Raw genomic sequence first — 20483 nt, 5'->3', positions numbered from 1 at the left:
TACTGGGGGCATCAAATGTTGGATTGCCCGCTCCGGTGTCACGTTTCTAAGACTTCCTCCTAATCTCCGACACGAGGGCAAACATCTTGCAGTCCGTGCCTGGGTTTCCGTTGAGAATCTTAGCCCGATTCACGGCAATACAAGGAATTAAGTCGTTACAAGGGTTCCTAATACAACTGATGTCACATCGACCCAGCGCCTGTCATTCCAAAGCGTGTTCGATTTGATTGGGAAAAAATATATAAAGCCGTCGGAGACAAGTTGAGAATTCTCGGATTTTCCTAAAGAATTTCATCAACAGAGTTTGAAGTAATAAGGGAAATGAACTGATTATTTTATCCTGGTAGTTCTAGACTCTGCTAGACGATCTAGTTACCTCTATAGGGATCTGGTCATGTGTACTTGATATCTTCTTTTGTAAGCATCCAAACAAACATTGAATTAAAAAAGATTCATATTGATAGCTGTTGATAGATATTGAAAACTGCACGAGGCCATTCCTTTTAATATTTCACTAAAAAGCATTAGAGAAGTTGAAGGCTCTTTGATTTCCACAGGCGAAAACTGTTGTATTTACAAACAAACATCAATATAGCACTGAACTTGCCAGAGTAATTTCACCGTGTAGCAAAAACGTTCATTGACTGTATATTTACAAGAAATTCATTTCTATAATGGATAAAAAATGTCAGTCATGTCTAGGTATTAAAAACTTTCAATATGCCTCCCAGAAAACGGCAGAGATATGATGGGTGGTCACACGTGTTATTGCTTACTTAGTGCCCTGTCTTAATCAATTTCTTACACACTTATGTCCGCTCACTTGAAAGAAGTCAATTCCCCTGACGAACAGGTAAAAAACATCAAATGAACTAGAATTCAGTCTTCTGAAGCATTATAAACAACCCACTGAAGCACAAACTACAAAAAAACAAGCAAACGTTGCTTTAAGCTGAAAGTAATTGGAAGCACCCTTGAACCAAGATGCATATTTTTTTTTTTGAAACACGGTTGTCATGAAACTGACCTAAACATAGCTTCTTTATCCAATTGTATTATTATGGACATACTGATATTACTTACGTGTATTTTGAGCCAACACTAAACAAGCTGCTAAGGAGAACTCGTGCTTCGGTGATTATCTTTGTCCACATCTGCAAGATTCTGCGAGTATCCAATGTCTATTTTCAGCAGCAAATCAACTTTAGATTTTTTGGAGACTACATGTAGTAATCCGTATAGTACACATCAAATTTACAGATTCTTTAAAAAATATTTTGTGCTACAATTATTGTTCGGTGCAAAAGTTAATTCATAAAATAATAAATTAACCAAATTAAAGCAATGAAAACTAAAAAGGAGAAAAGAGTTTGAAAATATCCAAAAAGTGCTTGTTTTTTTTTTAAATATATAAATCAAATCGGACTCTCTTAAAGCAAAACGGAACGATAAAAATATATGTTGGTGACACATAGTATTCAACAATTGTATGTCAAAGATATCTACTGTCATATATAGATGTACTATCGGGAACAACGCTGGAACATATTTCTGCTGGTGACATTTTGAAGCGTAGTTTACCATCTTTAAAAAAACAATATTATACACGTAATAGGAAAAATTGAAACCAAAAGACAATATTATTAAAATGATAAAAAACAACAAATTATTTTACTCTGTTATGCGCCAGCTGAATTTAATAAAAACAAAGTCATAATTGAAAAATAAAACACCTTATATTTTAGGATACAAAGGCGTGCAATATCCATCTCCATTTTATGTGCTAAATGCCAAAACCTTGAAAAAAATGTTTAACAAGAAACCCCCCCCCCCCCCCCAAAAAAAAAAACATCGAAAAAAAAATTTGGGACAAAAGACGCTGAATTGAGCAAAACTAAAAACTCGATCAATTGGTAAAAAGCTTCATTTTGCAAAGTAAACAATCTTCTTTGAAAACTAATAAAGAAACATTCATGTCAAAGCTAGTTAGGGAGATCTAAACGTTATAAGGTTATGGGCAATTTCGTATTGGCATATAAGGAAGATAGGAGCAGAGGCCACAAGAAATACTAATCACGAAATCATATCACTCCAACGTAGAACACTGTTTTTTCTTTAGAGAACATTCCATATCAGACAAATTTAATACTATGTGGCTTTAAAAGGTATCGGAAAAAAGGATGATAATAAATGGCATATATGTAGATAAACGAGTACAAAAGAGTAAGACTAATAAAATTGAGGTTATTTCTCCTCTAATGCAGACTGACAAGGTTGTAACATAGCTACAACTATCTCCAATTCAAACTGCAAAAAGAGAGAAAAAAAGTCCTATATTGAAAAACTGCAAACGACAACCACCTGTGACCGAAACAACTACCAAGCATCTTTATTAGGTAAAAGATGAGTAAATAAACAGCTGAAGGAAAATCTTCAATTAAAGAAAGGAAGGAAGCTGGTTTAAGGTACATCTGTGCGCCGGAACAGCATCGCGGGACGTCTCTACTAGATAACCAGTGCGCAATCACAGTGTAAAAGGAAGTCAATCAGGGGTCTCGGACACCGTTAATGAAATCGGGGAGGAAAATTGATGATAGGATTAGGGGGTATCTATAAGAGTCCGTCGCCCATCCACAAGAAACCCTGGCGCTCAAGCCTCTTTTCCTTTTCTATTTCTTCTCTTCCGTATGTTTTTAGTGGGCATGATGATGAGAGAGTCGAAAAATAATGAAATTATAGCTTTTGAGTAATATCAATACAGGCGATTGACCAAAGCTAAGTATGAAAACTCCCTTGGGATATTGGCTATCTGTGCAAGACGCTGTTTTCACCTTTTAACAAAAGTGGACTGATTGCGATGAGCCATTCTACACAAACAAACGAAGTTAATAACTGTGCATTCCGGAGCTTTTACTGGCTTGTTTATTCCAGATTTATCGAATGTTTGTTTCTTGTTGATCCGATAGATTAATCTAACAGTATTTGTCAACAAGAGAATGTACAATGTCAGACCTCTTTGAAATCTGATGATATTCGCCCAGTGTGTGTTGTCACCGTGCTAATTAAACAAAACGGCACCTTTTCTAATCGATACCCAATATGGCCAAGCCACCGGGCTCACTAAAGAGGGGAGCGCTGAGGAGTCAACAACACTATTACAGCACCCTTTGTGTTCAGTGTTCACACCGTGTGGCTGACCACTGGGGTTCATCCGAGGTGAAACTGTGACGTAACGAACTTTATCTGCCATATATGTACTCTGACACTGGCTCTGGTAGACCATTTGTTGTTCTGATATTCCTCTGTAGTGTTAATACAGGATTTTTCTATACTTCACATGTAATCAAATTACGGTAAGTTTCAAAAATTTGTTTGAAATGTTTTTTTATTTTTTTTGTTTTAAATAATTATGTGACGGCATTTAATATACAAATGATTTAATATATTTAACAATGTTTCGCATTTTCAATTGAACTTTCAATGAGAAATTGAATTTTCTTTTCATTAAAAAAATCGATAAAAAACCAAATCTGATATTAGAAAATGTCTTTTGGCATTAGACTTGAAATTAAACGGGATAAAAATATCAAACCAAATACCCCTTCGTTAATTAAAATATCATAACCATCATGTGCTACAGACATCTGCCACTAATAACTTGAAATATATAATAATAATACAAAATATATCAGATTTCACGAGCTCAGATGAGATTATGTTGAAGAAAATTGGATATAAACTTAAATTTGGGGTTCTGTCATTCAATCAATGCACAGCGTGTATATTTCAAGAGAGCTTTCTGAAGCTACATCAAATATGATTTATAAGCAATTACCCCTTCTCGAGACGCTTGAGAATCCCCCCGTGTTGTGGCATCGCAAAGATGCGTATTGGTGAAGCAGTTATACAATGCTTTACCCTTAACAAATTCCACACTTTTTTGTTGTTCCACTTGGGAAATTGTCTCTTTCTACACAAAAAAGCATTCGAGTAAATGATTCTAAACTTAAAAGGTTTTTAAGAGAACGATTAAGCAAACCTCTCGGGGATGGCCCTTGGATTTAAGATCAATCAATTCACGCTCGAGAGATATACAGTAAACTTTACCAAACTGGGGTATTCGATTTAACAAAACCCATTTTTTTTAAATCTTTAAATGTCAAAACAAAATCCACGATTAAAGGTGCTTAATATATCGGGATTTGATTGTAAATGTAACAATATTTGTATGCATTGATATATTTAGATGTTTACAGTGAAATGACCAATGCCCTTAAACACAGACAGATGCTAAGTTCAAAGCCCTTTGAACTGTACTGCATTTTCACACAATCAGGAACATTTTATAACGATTAATGAATGCATACATTAATTAAACACAATTACAAACTGAACAGGCAGAAAGAATATTGAATGGAATACAGCGGGATGGTTTCCTCTCTACATCGAATTTTCGGCTTAAAAATCAGAATGAACAATAAACCCATTTGCCTCCCGCGATTGGTATGAAAGTTAACAAAGGTGCACATTCATGGATAGATAAAAAATACCTAAACTGGATTTTTTCCTAAGTTTTTAACTCATTTCAATTAGTTCAAAGCAATAAATCAAACATTTACCTCTTCCTCTGACACCCAACACTTAGCAAAGTTTCTAAAATGTGTGTCAACTAATTGGAGCGTCCGTATTGAAAAAAGAGTGTCTGCGTCATTGTAATAAAAAGAAAATGAAAATTTTGCATCGCTTATTATAGCTATAACAAAGAAACATCAAATCTCATTTATGTTTTGTTGACAAATATAAATAGTTAAACAAAGCAGCTGTCAGTCTTAAATATTATATTTAAGGTATCATACGATTTTTCATGTGGATAAGCTATTTGGGGTTGTTGTTTTTTTTTTATTTACATTAAATCGATCAGAATTTCAGAGAGAATTTATAAGTATTATGTCTAGACAAAGTAAATATTCAAACCATTTAATAATAGACCGATTGAATAGTTTCTTCAATTGCGTAACCGAAAGTTATCACACGCATAAGGATTAATTTATAATAAATAAATAATGTATTTGCAGATATTCGTATGGCCATCAACGCAGACAATTTGTTATTTATTGCATGGTGCCTGTTAAAGATAATACTAAAAATTCTTTATTGTGTGGGAACTCTATTTCATTCTGTTTTAACTTCATTAGTAAACAAGGCGAGACATAACTGCATGGGCGGACAATATTAACAAGGCTTTAGGGGAATATTCCTGTGGTACTACTAAAAATCGGTACTTCTACCTTTAAGGAACAGCAAACAGTACATGCAATATGATTATAACGAAACACCCATTACCACCAAAATAAATACAAACACATACACATCCTTTATGAATAGTATCAAACGGGATTACATTCTTAATATTGCCCGTTCAAGTACTATTAAGCCAAAATTTCTTCGATTTCTTGAATTATAAATGTTGTAAAAACGTGACGGTCACCTAGCCAACAAAATCCCGTCTAAATGGTCCAATTGGACTGCTCTCTTCTCGAATTATCTCACTATCAATTACCAAAAAAAAGCTCACACTTTCATCAAGAGGAGTTAAGAAAAATAGCAGATACAAACATCAATCAAAAAAAATACTTGTATCATTATTTGGGGGGTTCCCGCCAATAAATGACAGCCATAGTAAAAAAAAATCTAGCTTTATCTGACTTTGATATTTTTATTTAACGAGGTATCCTAGGGAAGGCAAACGAATTAAGCAATAAGAGAAATATGATAAAACTATCATATCTTCAGACAGCACATTGAATGGATTACTATTTCATCAAGAAAGTCAACACAATATGCGGTAGTAAAACATCAATTACTCATTAACCCTTACAATCAGCACAATACAGAGAGAGAAGAGAGAAAGAGAGCATTTGTTTAATAACAAGTTGCCAGTGGACAGCAGTTTTAGACCTCCAATCTATAGATTCTTCCTAAATGGAAAGAAAAACGTTGGCGATTAAGGATCAAATGATGCATTTGTCTGGAATCAAGACAATAATGTCCTTATTGATACGACCAACACAAGAGATAGCCCCGAGCAAAAGCAGAAGAAACCGGGCGTCAAGACTCAATTAACCGGCCCTGCAATAGTATAAGAAGAAATGCACAAGTACTATGTATATTCGTTCACTTCTGGGACAGATGATGTTGCACTAACGTTTTTATTAGTCATATAAGAATACTGGCAGATCATATAGTATAATATAAATAGGAGAGCAATGACGCAACACTGTGGAATACTAAGTCTATACTTGGGTAGACAAACTGAACAGCACACTTGAGGAATCGTTTATGAACAACCAATAAAATTTATTCTAATGTCATATTACGTCATTTTGCATGCATTAGCACCAATGATGCTTAAAATTTACATATATTTTACATGCTTAAGTCCTACCCATATATAGTCTGGAAATTGAAAAAAAAATAGCTTTGGTAAAGCCATCGTTGATTTAGAGCTGACATAAATCAGAGGATGATATGGAAGGAAAATTGTACGAGTTAGATGTTATAATTGTTATGGCAAAAGTCAGCTTTGAAGCGTCATTAGTAGATTAAGGGGATTAGCAGCTAAGGTACCTAATCAAAGGGGAAATGACATAGCAATCATTGCTGTCTGTATAAACTGTTTGACGGGGAACATTAACCTACACCTAAGATTGATATCTCATTGATCGCTAGTACCTTTATAAAAGCCTATGTAAATTTGATTTGCATACAGAGTGGAACCTAACAAAGTATGTAAGTATTAGTTGTTTTATCATGATGGGGATAGGGGAAGTGGGTGAATTGGTTAAAAGTAAGGATAACGTGAATGTATCTCTTAAAATATTCATCAAATACCACGGAATCCATGGAATTCGGTCAACTCTAGGATTTTCGCACCCCACTATTGTTCATTATAAACCTGAGTTGGAATGTTTGAACAACTTTTTTTATATGCTTTTATCTTGGTTAGTCCTCAATTGTTTTGCACTTTTGATTGATGGCCGTTATAGCAGTTTTTCCTACATAAAGATAAAACTCTTTTTGTCAGCATATTTGTATGCTTTAGCAGTTTCACCAGTTGCTTAGGTGGTATGGGACACTTTCATATTGTGACTTACTGTTTGTCGAAATAAAAAAAAAATCAACTGTAATTTTATAAACAGTTTCTTTTCCGAAATAGTACACTAAAAGCGTTGTGCAGTGGATTAGCCAGTTCGCTTCGAATCTGTAAATCATGAGTTCGAATCCCGCTGGGTTTTTTTTAATAACTTTTACCTTTCAGGAAATTTTAAAACGTATTTTTGGCTAAATATTGTAAAATTTGAAAATACTAAACTGATGTAAGTATCTTAGTTTTAATCTACTTTAATCCACATTAATATTGACATGTCCTAAACCACCTTAAAGGGGATTCTAGAGAGACCGGTCATTTATAAAATTTGAAAAGTCAATTATATCTGGGGGTTTTTACAATGAAATGTAAAATTCTCAGATTCTTTTTGTGCAGTAAGATTGATCTGTTTCTGGTGAAAAATAGAATAATCTGCTATCCACTGTGATGAAAATTATTTCAAGCTAGGTACACTCAATATCGTATTAGACAAAGATAAATATATTGGTGAGTGATCTGTCCCTTGATGCAAATTACAATGTAGACTAAGCCACCATTTAAAAAGTATTACATAATCTTCGATTTAATCACGGTCCTATAAGAATTACATAATTTTCAATTGAGTCGGGTATTTCATTACATTACAACTCCAGTCGCACATATTTTGAACTATTGCATCCAATTAAGCGATATTTGTATGCAGTTTTTCTGCTGCTTTTGAATATCATTTAATGGGAGAAAAGGACAAGTGCCCTTTGTTGAATTGTAAAATGGTTTGAATAAATTAAAAAAAACATTTTAGAAACGTCTTAAGAACGATCCTTTAACTTCATTTGATTTTTACTTTTATTTTCTTTTAAGCAGCGTATTTATATGTTACCTGATTGTAAGCAAATATATATAAATAAGATGAATCATAAGCGGTTTAACACTAATATATTTAAACAGAATTCTACCGGTTAGAATCGATAAAAAAAACTGGGATATCTGTCTATAGATGCGTTATCATTTTTTTCAAATATTCATTTATCTACATTATTTACGCAATTCCTTCTTTCATTTGAATAACGAAAGACAGCATCAATTCTCTATTTCGGCTCATCTGAGCAGAAAAAGAATCGGGTTTCGCGCAAGATAAATTCATTTAACGACGCCATACTGCGACATTAGTACTGTTTTATAGCAGGATATTTTCTCGCGACAGCAATTTTCCTCCTCTGATTCAACCAGAGGGTCTGCAGGAGCACCGTGTTAAAAAAAACCATGCTAGGTAACCTTATTTGCTTGAGTCACAATCCGAGAGTGACTGAAAACAACAAACACCGATCAAGCTATAAAAAAAGGACCATTTTTATTTATTAATTGCAATTATCATCGACGCTTAGAAACAGCGTTTACATAATCTATTTTGAACCCTCTTTTACCATAAAAAATGTCCGTCTTTTACCAATACAGTCAGTTGACATTAAAATAATGCAGTGACATTTCTTTTATTAGGCATTGCAAAATATACCTGATTTTAATACTAAAAATAATACTAAAATATCACATTCTTTATGAGATTGGAAACAATAATATTTTAATTTACCCTCCATTATATCACTTTTTTCCTACAAATTTTCATGATATCAGCAAAAATTAGGTAGTATATTAGGTGTCGCATTTCTGTCTGTCAGAATTGATCTAGTTGGTATACGAGAACCTCTTTGGTCTTGGATCAAATTTTCACACGAAAATTCATACGTCGTCGACAGTTACTTCAGCACCCAATAATTTAATAGCCGGGCTCTCTGTTTCCCGGAAGCCAGTGTTTCCAATCGGAGCAGGGTTCGCGCCAGCACTGGTTATTATCCAGAACAACAGTGTAAACATTCATCATCACTCCGGATGATTCTTACGTAACACTACTGCCAATTTGGTTCTTCAATGAAGCTGGAATCTTAACGGAGATAGAATTCTGGAAAATTATTTCAAAAAATATCAATTGCGAATTCAGACTCCTTGTCCTGTTTTCCACTAAACTAAACTTGGGATATTTCTGGAGGTTCTTTGGCATGTGTTAGATTTATGCGCTCAAATTATTACCTATAAACCAAATGTCAGCACCGGTTACCTATTTCTGTACTGCGATACTTAACACAATTTATGCTGAATTTTTCATAAAACCTGCATAAGTTTTCTTTGTTAAATTGTTCGACATTTTAGATCTTGTATTCATACGGTATTTATATATTTCAATTTTAGAGTAGAAAACGTAAATTGTTTTATTTAAAATTTATTAGTGAATAGAGGTCTGAATTTGAATGCATGGACAATGAGCTCAAGGTTTATCTTAGTTAATAAAATAATTAAATTCTAATTCAATTTTCAGAAGACATTTGTTGACATCGACGGCATAGTATGGAGGAGACTATCTATCATTACTTCCTGAACCAAGCTCTCAAGAGGACGGGTCTTTTTTAAACAATAGTGGAAATCGATGTCGGGCTTCAATCATTAAATAATTTGCTAGTGCATCAGGAGTACCAAAATATCAACCTGCAGAACAACAATTGCAGAGCAAACTTTTTTGTTGTACAGCTACTTCATACTAAAGAAGGAAAAAAATCAGCGCATGAGACTGAGAGAACGAGCTAAATTGACAAGTCTTGTACTTTACGTCTGACATTTATTGAATTCGAAGGTCTTCAGACACTGTTCCAAACATCTTTAACGCCAAATCTGGATTTTATACAGATCAAAGTTCCACGACAGAGTATTGATCAGCATCTGTGAGCCCAGATAACATTAATCGTTGGACCTTTCAAAGGTGTCGGAAATTTTCTGGAATAATTCTATTACAGGAGCGGTCCCGTATGTAGGTCTCAACGCCTTAGAATCGGTGTGACCCCATAAAATGTCAAATGCATCGCTATCTGGTGAAATGGAGACCATTTCTGATGGCGCCTCAGTCACGGAATTAATGATTCTTGAAATGAACAACTCGGGGAAGAACATTTTACTTCCTTGTGGATCCAACACAACAAAATGGACACTGACCAGCCCAGTTTGCTCGCTCAATTTCCATTCATTTCTATCCTTTGTGTTTGTGGCGATTCTTCTGTCGTTAATTACTATTTGGACAATATTTGGAAACGCTCTAGTATGGGTTGCTCTGTACCGATTTCCAAAATTGAGATCCATGTCCAACTGTTTGATCGGGAATCTGGCAATGAGCGACTTGTTGTTAGCTTTGACAGTTTTGCCTATTTCCCTCGGCAATGACCTCCTCGGGCACTGGGTATTTGGAGAAGTGATGTGCCCAATATGGCTGTGCATAGACGTGTTATACTGCACAGCTTCTATCTGGGGACTGGTGACAATTGCTGTCGACCGTTACACGGCAACTGTTTACCCAGTGTGGTACTTTGAGAGACGGTCACCACTCAGAGCACTTATCTACATCATCATGGTATGGTTCTTCTCCATAATCGTGTCTATTGCTCCCTTCATTGGCTGGAGGGAGATGATTCCAAACCTTTACAAGTTCAATATCGAAACGAAAAGATTTGAGTGCGTTTTGTTTGAAACGGAGGGATATGTTGTGTACTCGGCAATGGGGTCTTTTGTTATACCCGCAGTCTTGATGCTATTTTTGTACTTCAGAATTTTCATCATTCTTCGCAAACGAATGAAGACTATGCAACTTAAAAAGGAGAAATTCAAACTGAACATAGACCAGGACTTTGACAGCTGCCCACTACAGGACGAAAACAGTCAAATTGACCAGAGCACTACACCAGTTACTCAAGTGAAAATGTCTGATAAAGCTACACAAATCAGCCCTGTATCAAAGAAACAGTGCACAACGTCGTACAATGTACAGCGTAGCCTGTCAGAAACAAACGTCCATGGTGAGAATTCTCAGAAAATTACAAAAGACGGAAACAATTCTATTTTGCCGGATGTCATATGTAAAAGTCAGAAAGAGGAAGGGACAGAGGAAGAAAAACAACCATGCTTATATGATGTTAATGTGAACAAAAGTATCCTTAGCTCTGCTGATGATCAAAAACAAGAAAATCGACCAGATGAAAAGGGACCGACAAGATTCATTAGAACTGACCAGGACAATACCAAAAGGGCATCTAAGAAAAGGGTCTCTCTATTGTACAAAAAAAGAAATTCCAAATCTAAACACATTCAAGGAATAAAGACGAAATACGAATTACGAGAACAGCGAGCAACGAAGCGCATGGCCATTGTGATGGGTTGCTTCCTGTTCTGTTGGTTTCCATTCCTGTTTATGTATCTCATCCGGAGTTTTTGTGTGTCGTGTTATTTAAACGTACACATCCAAGCGTCCATAATCTGGCTGGGATACGTCAACTCCAGCATAAACCCTATACTTTATACACTGTTTAACGACGACTTCAGGAAGGCGTTTAAAATCATCCTTGGCTTGGAATCAAGACATCCCCAAAGAAACAAATTATAAACGATTAAGTTTCTGACAATTGTTTACGTGTCTCTCGCCGTTTTTTTTTTTCATTTGGTTCTCAAAGAATCGAAACAGATTACAAGTGCTCAACAGAGACAAAACACTACTTTAATAAACAACACTGTTTTGTAGCGTTCGTGTCCAGAAGTGCATTTTTATATCAAAAGAGATGACATTTATGTCCAATGTTATGTGATGCTGTGAAAATGAACCAGTTTTACGAATCGGCTTCCTGTAAGATGGATATTGTAGTTTGAAAGACGTTCCAATTCATGTGAAGAGATACAATAAGTGATGATGTGAATTCTTTCTCGTTGCTTTTGAGCGTTTCTACAAATGTGAGGATGAAAGATTTCGAGAACGATACTGCAAATATAATTTTGTGTTGAAAACCCTTCAATGCGAGATCATCTGTTATATGTATGATTATCGTCGGGAAAAAAATTCCAAATTAAAATTTGTTTTGTGATACACGTTCGTGGTTTATCGTTTAGAAGATAAATTTATAATCAATATACAAGAACTTGATAATTAACTTATGGTTTCCCATGTTTATGTATGTTTACTTAAGTTTCTAATTCATAAAAACCACGCAAAACACATGAAGAGAAAATCCTTCTAAAAGATTAATTGGTTGTCTTGAAAAAAGACATCTCTCGCCTCCAATTATTCTAGATTTATGTAATAAGCTAGAATTCTAAACATCCGTCTATATTTTACTATAGCAGGTAATGATCTGAGCGTAGAAACGTGTACGTTTGCTATGGTAAATTATGAACAAACAATAGGTGAGTGGCACTTTCTTTAAGTGTAATCTTGAAATCCCGCATACCAAAAATAATTGTTTATTTTTGTTTACTGTGGAGATAATAAAACAAACTTAAGAATTATTTTGACACTTCGAGGATTCTCACACTCAACTTAGTACAGTTACATGTATATGCACATAATAAATCGAGCGACGGGGTCTTGTTCCATTTTATCTCAAAAGTACGAAGGACCCTATCGACTCATTAGGTACATGCCATATCTCATTACAGAAGTCAAACAGGAGCATTGCATGTCTTTTTATTTTTTGGATTCCGAGGGTTAACGAAAGAAACTGCATTCAATTACTGTCCGGTAATAGGGTAGTTATCTTTTGTGAATGCAAATGTATACATTTCCATTTTTTTTCTTTGTTCATTTAATTCAGCCTCCCGTGTGTATTTTCGACGTTTACCTGGAGGGACATGATAATCCTATAGTCGTCAGATACAGTCATGCTGAGGCAAGTAATTCACTTGCCGTCTTCCATTTACACTTTAACAAGACGTTCCTTTGGGTCAGAATCACAATCAATCGTACAAAGCAACACTAGACTATCCTGCGCAAAGTGAAAGTATAAAAACATGCAAATGTGTTTCAGCAAAGGCTGCAATTGACTAGTCTTGAATATTTTTAAACATTTTGCTACAAAAGGTTTTAATTTTCTTCGCCTTTATAGCCTCGGAGAAAGTAAACCACTTTAAATGATAACAAACTAAACGTATTTAGCATACATGTATGTACAAACGACTAGAATAAACAGAAACAACTTGTAATTGAAATTTCATTTTGTTTGTGTGTTCATGTAAGTAAGAAGCTTTCAATATGTCAAGTAAGTTTTTTGCGAATATTCACGATCTTATACTAGTCAATAGATCGTTATTGGAAGGTTATCATGACATACGGTCTTATACAACTTTTCTAATAAATAAATCTTTATTTCAAAGGCAATATGAATATTATAATTTAATTCTACATACTAGTATTCACTGTACCATGTTTACAGACTTGATATATACAACACTAAATAAACTGAATTATATATAAACAGGTTTTAATGAAATTACGTGTTGTTTTGTGTTAGTTGTCATAATGTAAATTTTGAATTAACTGGATAGGTTTATATGCAAAAGTCAAATTTTGCATGGAATATTGAGGGTTCTTCCTCAAAAGACGGAACAATAAAAGATATGCTATCATTTAACTGCACTCTGTATCATTGCATTTACCATTCACTCTCACTCATAACACACTTAATTATAAGTTATTAAAAATATCTTAGGTGAAATGAAATTTTAACATAAAGATTTAGAATTCTATCATCATGATAATTAAAGAGTCATTACGTTCATCGGAAGAGTGCTTTGAAAAGGCATATGAATACAGCAAGAAAATGTTTTCTTTTCTGCCTCTATTCTTGCGCTTCTAATTTTCTGCTTAAAATACTCCCAAGAGATCTTTCTCCGTTTGCTTACTGTAGAACTCTCTTCGGGAAACTTTTCTGCGCAATGTAGAGAAATGACATGACAGCGTTGATGTAAATATCACATGCGTTAAGCAGCTTGACATGTGTTTATTAATTAGAATTAAGTTCAAACATTCGCAGGAATAGTTATCAGAATTCCAGGATTTTTTTTCTAAGGATGTGCAAGAGCTTGGAGATTTCATTGATCCTGTATTACCTAACAGCCACTTCTTTTGGAACACACGCACAGTCAACCGGCAGGTGAAAAAGCAATGGCAAGAACAATTCTAATTGCAAAAACCCAGCAACGGCAAAAAGAAACATCCCATATTATTGTTACCCCCATTAAACTGATATTTACCTTGTAGATTGAACATTAAAATTGTTAATTAAACGCAATTATTTTAATCAAATTTATAAAAAAAAAAACTCAGTCATTTGAAAAATTTTGGTACACTTATTTCTCTCTCTCTCTCTCTCTCTCTCTCTCTCTCTCTCTCTCTCTCTCTCATGTGATGATTCTTTTAGTTCTTTACCTAATCTGCTAGATGTAATACTTGTTCGTCAGAGGACTAAATCAGTAGCAAAATAATTTCACCGTACGGATGTTAATATCCCTAGGCTTCTATTTTGTCTTGGTACGTGATAAAGACAATGCATAACGATATACAACTCCTCTATATGTCATCCTGTTTTCAACACGAGGTCGCCTCTGTCTGGGTTCGAAAAACATTCTTCCTACTTATTTATCAATGACAAATTCTATCACTGATTGCTGGTTCCATATTAATGAGTCTCTTTGAACTAAAGATTGATTCTCTCTAGCAAGTTAAACCCGGTATTATTCCAGGATATGAAGCATTCATTTATTTCCTTTCAAAATAATATTTGCAATAAAGGAAATTTATTTGATATGGTTCGCTGACGAGGTTGAAATGATGCTGATGTGTGTTTGTAACGTACTCCAAAATGAAATAATTCAAAGAGTCTCACACAATGAATATTTTTTAAAAACTATCACTTTCCAAAGAAATGTTTGTACGAGTACAAAACAGCATCAGTTTTAACTTCAGACAATGTTTCTTTTGAAATTAAGTTTTACTTTTTAAAGTCGCTTGATTGAATGTGGTTTAAAGGGCAGTTTTGTTTTGCGGATGGGTCAACGCCAGGGGCCAGGATGAAGAAGATAAGAGTGGCTGGTCCGAATTCCTCATAGGACTTGGCAAATTCTACTGACGAGCTTAAGGGTTAACCCACTAGCCAGAGATAGTAGGAATGCCATATACCTGACTCTACCACATTGTCTTCCTGAGATAAAAAAAATCCTTATTTCTATTTCGGTTGTGGGTGTTTTCACTTCTACAACAATCCCTTCATTCATATCTTGCTAAAATGAATATTGCAATTCACCGAATTATTTTTCCTCTTCTTCCAAGATATACATGTTTTGTATTTTGTATAATTTTTATTCCAATCTTCTTCCAATTATGGCGAATTCTAGGAATACAGTAGTACTTGTACAGGCGGAGTAATTAGAGCATAAATCCTGTAAATTTACAGAACAACTTGTGATATACACCATCTAACTGTCTACCTACATCGACTTAAATTAGTCTGGTTCTAAAATAAGACGTAATACATTTGATTTCCAATTGTGTTTTCGTCTTTCTTTTTAATACAAGTGCGGTAAAGGCGCCGATACAAAACGGATAAAACATGTATTTTCATTATCGTTTTCAATTTAACACAAAGACTATATACTTATTATCTTGATCGTGTAACAAATCCTGTCTTCGTATAGATCAATTTTAAACGACTGTGTATTCTACAGAACGTCAAATTAGCATCCGTATCAATATACATGCAAGTAAAGCAAGGAAGGTGCAAAATCCTTTGTAGACATATTGAATTTTTAAACGTATTGAAATAGAAGTGTGGAAACGATGGGAAGGTGGCTCGTGCAAGTGATATGCATAGCAGACAACAACCGGACACCCGGTCACTCCACTTACAAATATTGACCAAGCGACAAAAATAATTCGTTCACTTTTCACGTCAGTCTCAGGAGATCAACTACCTTTCTACGGGAGACAAAGGACCAACATGAAGGTTCTAATAGATTAAAAAGCAATTATTGCCAAGATTACTAGCTGCCTTTCTGCAAATTTAGCGAACTGGATGAAAAGGACGAAGAGAAGATTCCCTTACAATGGCAATCTGTCCAGAACATTCTTTAACCCCTACCTACCCTCTTACAGTGACTCATAACATGTTGGCACTCAACAAGGACATTCTAGATTATCTGTCATAAACCAAAATCACTCGGGACCTCTATACAATACAAAAAGGGGCTCGCTTCTCAATAACGGCTTAAAAGGCTTGATGGACCATATGTTATAAAGTCTAATTATATTGAATCCTAAAAATGAATCCTGGCTAAATGTATCTTTGACCTTAAAAGAATCAAATACATCTCATTATAACCAAACCACATAAAATTACTACTGACAAGATAAAACCACCTAACATGTCCTTGCCATCAATCTAATATAATTACCGATGTGTGCAGCTGATGAAAAGTAGTTCTGTTTTATTTATTCTCATAATTATAATTTACCGGCTGAAACTACTACATTAAAACAATTTATCATTAGATAGCCGTTTTTGTTTTATTTCAGTATTTATCTCAAAAGCTTTGAATTCAATAAGTGTTCAGCCAGTTTCATTTTATGGCTAACCGTAGGTCAGATTCAGCATAACAAATTGCTTTTTTATTGTATCCATGTTGCATAACTGAATGAAACTTAAAATCGAAAGAGGTATATTCTGAATGCTACGAAAAACAAATGAAATCAGTTTAACTAATGGACAGTGAAAAATATCACGACGGAACAGATTGAAGCCTACAAAAGATCGTGGCCATATACTGGATGATCCATCCGGATCTTACTGGAGAGTTGTAAACAGTTATTGACAGAAACATGAAGAATATGGGTTGCACGCGTACAGGGCGACATTCTGTTATCTTTGTTGACGCACGCTTTATAGTTCTCTAGTTTCTTCCACCTTCATTTTTAAACGCAAAAACAAAATTCTCAATCATCTGTATCCCTTCTTCTTTTCTTTCTACATGTAATTTGTATTAGCAATATACTCTTAAAAATAATCTTATTTCATACAAAAACTAAATGCAAATTATTTTAATTTTTTTTAAATAAAATACAAATGTTTTATTGAAAGTGCACTCAATGAATGAAAAGATTTGTTTTCTTGTTAATACACTTCGTAACACAAAGATAACAACTATAATGCTTCACGCTGTCTTCGTATTGCGTTGCTGGAGTTTGTAAATGGCCATTGGTCGTAACTATTTAACCACATCGAACGTAGAAGTAGCAATTAATTTCATTTACCGATTGCAGTAGCCTGATACACTGATACACTTGACAATATATTATTCCGAAAACTTTTTTTATGGTTGCTTTTAATACAGTTATGTTATAATAAACATTGTTGATTTTATGTAGGTTATCACCCTTTTGTGTTCAATTATTATTCAAATTCGAAATCCTTATATATGTACAATCATTAATTAAAAAAAAAAATTATCTGTTGAGTATAGCAGTAATAAAAACTTCCTCAAAACGTAGCCAACGGCTATTTTCCGTTATGAATCTGAATGAAAATTCTTCACATCAATCAATTTAAAAAACTGTTAGTCTTTTTCAAATGTTTTGAATGTAAATGGTTGAATATAATGATATACTGATAAATAAATTGATTCTATAAAAATTGAAAGAACTAGACTTTGACCCGTGCGTGCACGGGTTGACATTGCATATGATATCGGACATTTACGAAATAGATACATCGACACACCGTATTGTTCCCATTTACATACTAAAGCTTTAAGCCTACAACAATGCTATTAATTTCACAACTCTGCTTAGTTAGAATAATTTACAAATGTAACTGTGTCTCGGGACAGGCCTATACCACAGTTAAAACGCTCCGAAACGATTTTGGAGAAAATTTATGAAGCTGCATTGAAAATAACAGTCAATTTATTCATTATAAACCATTTTTGAGGCTGTATATACCTTTCATCTAAAAATTTAATTCATATTAATGAAGAATTCAACACTTTCTCCAGCATCACGCTTCGAGTTAACATTCGGAACTATCGTGATTTTTCAAATTAAATGCACTGAGTTAGAGTTATCTCCCGTATTTCCCTTTGATGAACAGAATATGTATATGACAAATTTTCAATGAAAATTTACACGTATTTGTAATATCGTTTCTGAGTTTATCCATGCAAATGTGATGTTGTGTAAACAAAAACTAAAGAGCCTCCCGTGTTTTAGCGTGAATGTAATGCGCATGCGCAAGATTGTAAAAATCCGAAAAATCAATATGATTTCCGGATTTTTAAAAGAAATTTTCGTTGATTATTAATTAACGAAGCTTGACTGAGAAAAAATAAAAACAAATTGGTAATCTCAAGTGCCAATAATGTTTAAAATATATAAAACAAATGACAGTACTCTTCCGATTTCTCGGTATTAAAGCCTACAAAATTCGAGTCTATTATTTTAATATAGTAGTATAGATACTTTTTTACCATTTGTTTACTTAAATGACATATTTCTAATGTACAAATACAAAGCTGAGATACCACACAATGTTTTAAAATTGTTTTATTGACATAAAACACCATCTGATCCCTGATAATAGACCTGTGTGGGGACAAAGTGCAAAATAGTGGAAATTCTTGGGGTTTAATTATTTTTTGGGAACACTACACATTAACCCATAAGAGCGTGCATGGGTTGACAATTCAAGAAAAAGGCCTGAGGATATCGTTGACAAAATCATGCCATTGTAAATCAAGAACAAATCTTTGCTATAATAATTAGAAATGAATATATCTGTAGCATATATTCCATTTCCTTCTTTATGCTTCGATTTCTACCATTTTTGCCTTGAAATGATTATCTATTTCCCATAGGCTTATACAGAAAAGGTACCCATATCCTATGATACTATGATATATTAAAGAATGTAATTAGCTGTGACTATAAGTGAAATGCTACTGACCGAAAACATTAAGGAAATCACCAGTTTATTTTGAGGAAGTGATGAATTTGAAGTAAGTTACAATTCTGGACAACTTCCTTTCTATAGTCTAGAATATGCAATATCTACAGAAGAGTATTAGTGCAACATTGTAAAAGAATTCTTTCTTTAAAAATTCTACTTCAAAGTTGGAATATCCATCTTTAATCTTGGGAAAGCCAACTTTAAAGTTTGAATTTCTTGGAAAAGTCAACTTAAATCTTAGAAATTCCAACTTTAATTTTGGAATTTCCAACTTTTATCTTGAAATTTCCAACTTGTATTTTGAAAATTGGAAATTCTAAATTCAAACTTGGAGTTTTGATGAAAATTCCGTATTTGGTAAGTAACCATTAAAAAAGGAGAAAGATAGTCCTTCAAGGTACAGTCATAAAATCAGTACCTCGATCTGGCTCAATCATTTAAGTAAAGGACAAATTTGATTCTGATTCCCCCATGGCCTTAATTTATTTAGGACTTTGGGTAAGATTTCTCCCAATCCCTCATTACTATTGAAGGTCTTTTAACATAAAAATTCATATATGACAATTGCTGTTGTTTTATTTCCTTTTTACATCAAAGCATGCATTTGTTACCATCATTTCCAATCATTAAAACTTAATTTCCTACAGTTTCTCTCTCAGGAATCATCGAGCGCAGACCTTAACAAACAAACCATTTCCAATAATGGGGTATTTATCCAAGATTAATTACTGGTATATATCCATGCAAGATTAATTACAACTTACTTGGTCTCATATTGCCTGAATTGCAAAAATGATGACATTGCTGATGTCATATAATGCCCCCGACAGCAAATTTTATGAAAAATACATCTTATATTAACCCTTCGAATTACAAAACAGTCTATATGCTCGTTATTTTAATGAAGGCCAAAAATTACTATAATTATCGAACATAATCATTTTAGCCTCTGCAAAAAACTCTAAAATATCAATCACTTTTAACATAATAATGAAGTAGCATTTCACTAGTACTTTTAGAGATTATTTCAGTTTTAGCACAGTCATGACTTATGATCAATTAAACATTAATACTGAGTTTGACAAAAAATTACCATACAATTAATCCAGCAGTTCAATTTCAAATATTATATCATGGCAACAAATGGAATATGTGTGTCAACGTGATATAATGCTTTCTCATTTTGGATAAAATGTTTTCAAATTAAATCTCTGAATGGGGCTACAGAACAATTATATCATAACGTTATCCTTTGAAAAATACCCCAACTGTCATATCTCATTTCTCGATGTATCAGTTATAAATGGGACACATACAACGTCATAGATCAAATTTGATATTCACTCTGGCATTGCTGCAGACAACCTTGAATGTTAAAGTCCAGCAGCAACAGTTTTACCTCAATCAACTAGTTTTTTTGGCCCATTTTTATTTATCCACACCTCCTTTATGAATTGTATAAATCTAGAATATTAGCAACG

At 33.9% G+C, this 20483-nt stretch overlaps 2 protein-coding genes across 2 annotated transcripts in view; one reads left to right on the top strand and one right to left on the bottom strand.

The window, feature by feature from the left end:
- The window catches only part of LOC128180878 (phosphatidylinositide phosphatase SAC2-like), a 69434-nt gene that overhangs the window by 38313 nt on the left and 10638 nt on the right, over positions 1 to 20483 (bottom strand). The gene's annotated exons all lie outside the window — the stretch shown is intronic.
- Positions 2600 to 13490, top strand: LOC128180876 (octopamine receptor 2-like). Its single transcript, XM_052849049.1, has 2 exons — positions 2600 to 3353; positions 9519 to 13490. Exon 2 carries the CDS (start codon positions 10044 to 10046, stop codon positions 11622 to 11624), a length of 1581 nt encoding a protein of 526 aa, XP_052705009.1. The 5' UTR covers positions 2600 to 3353; positions 9519 to 10043; the 3' UTR covers positions 11625 to 13490.

This window comes from Crassostrea angulata, chromosome 4 (assembly GCF_025612915.1).
Source record: "Crassostrea angulata isolate pt1a10 chromosome 4, ASM2561291v2, whole genome shotgun sequence".
Classification (NCBI taxonomy): domain Eukaryota; kingdom Metazoa; phylum Mollusca; class Bivalvia; order Ostreida; family Ostreidae; genus Magallana; species Magallana angulata.
The sequence above is the reverse complement of the archived record's forward strand: the minus strand, read 5'-3'. Positions and strand labels throughout refer to the sequence as shown.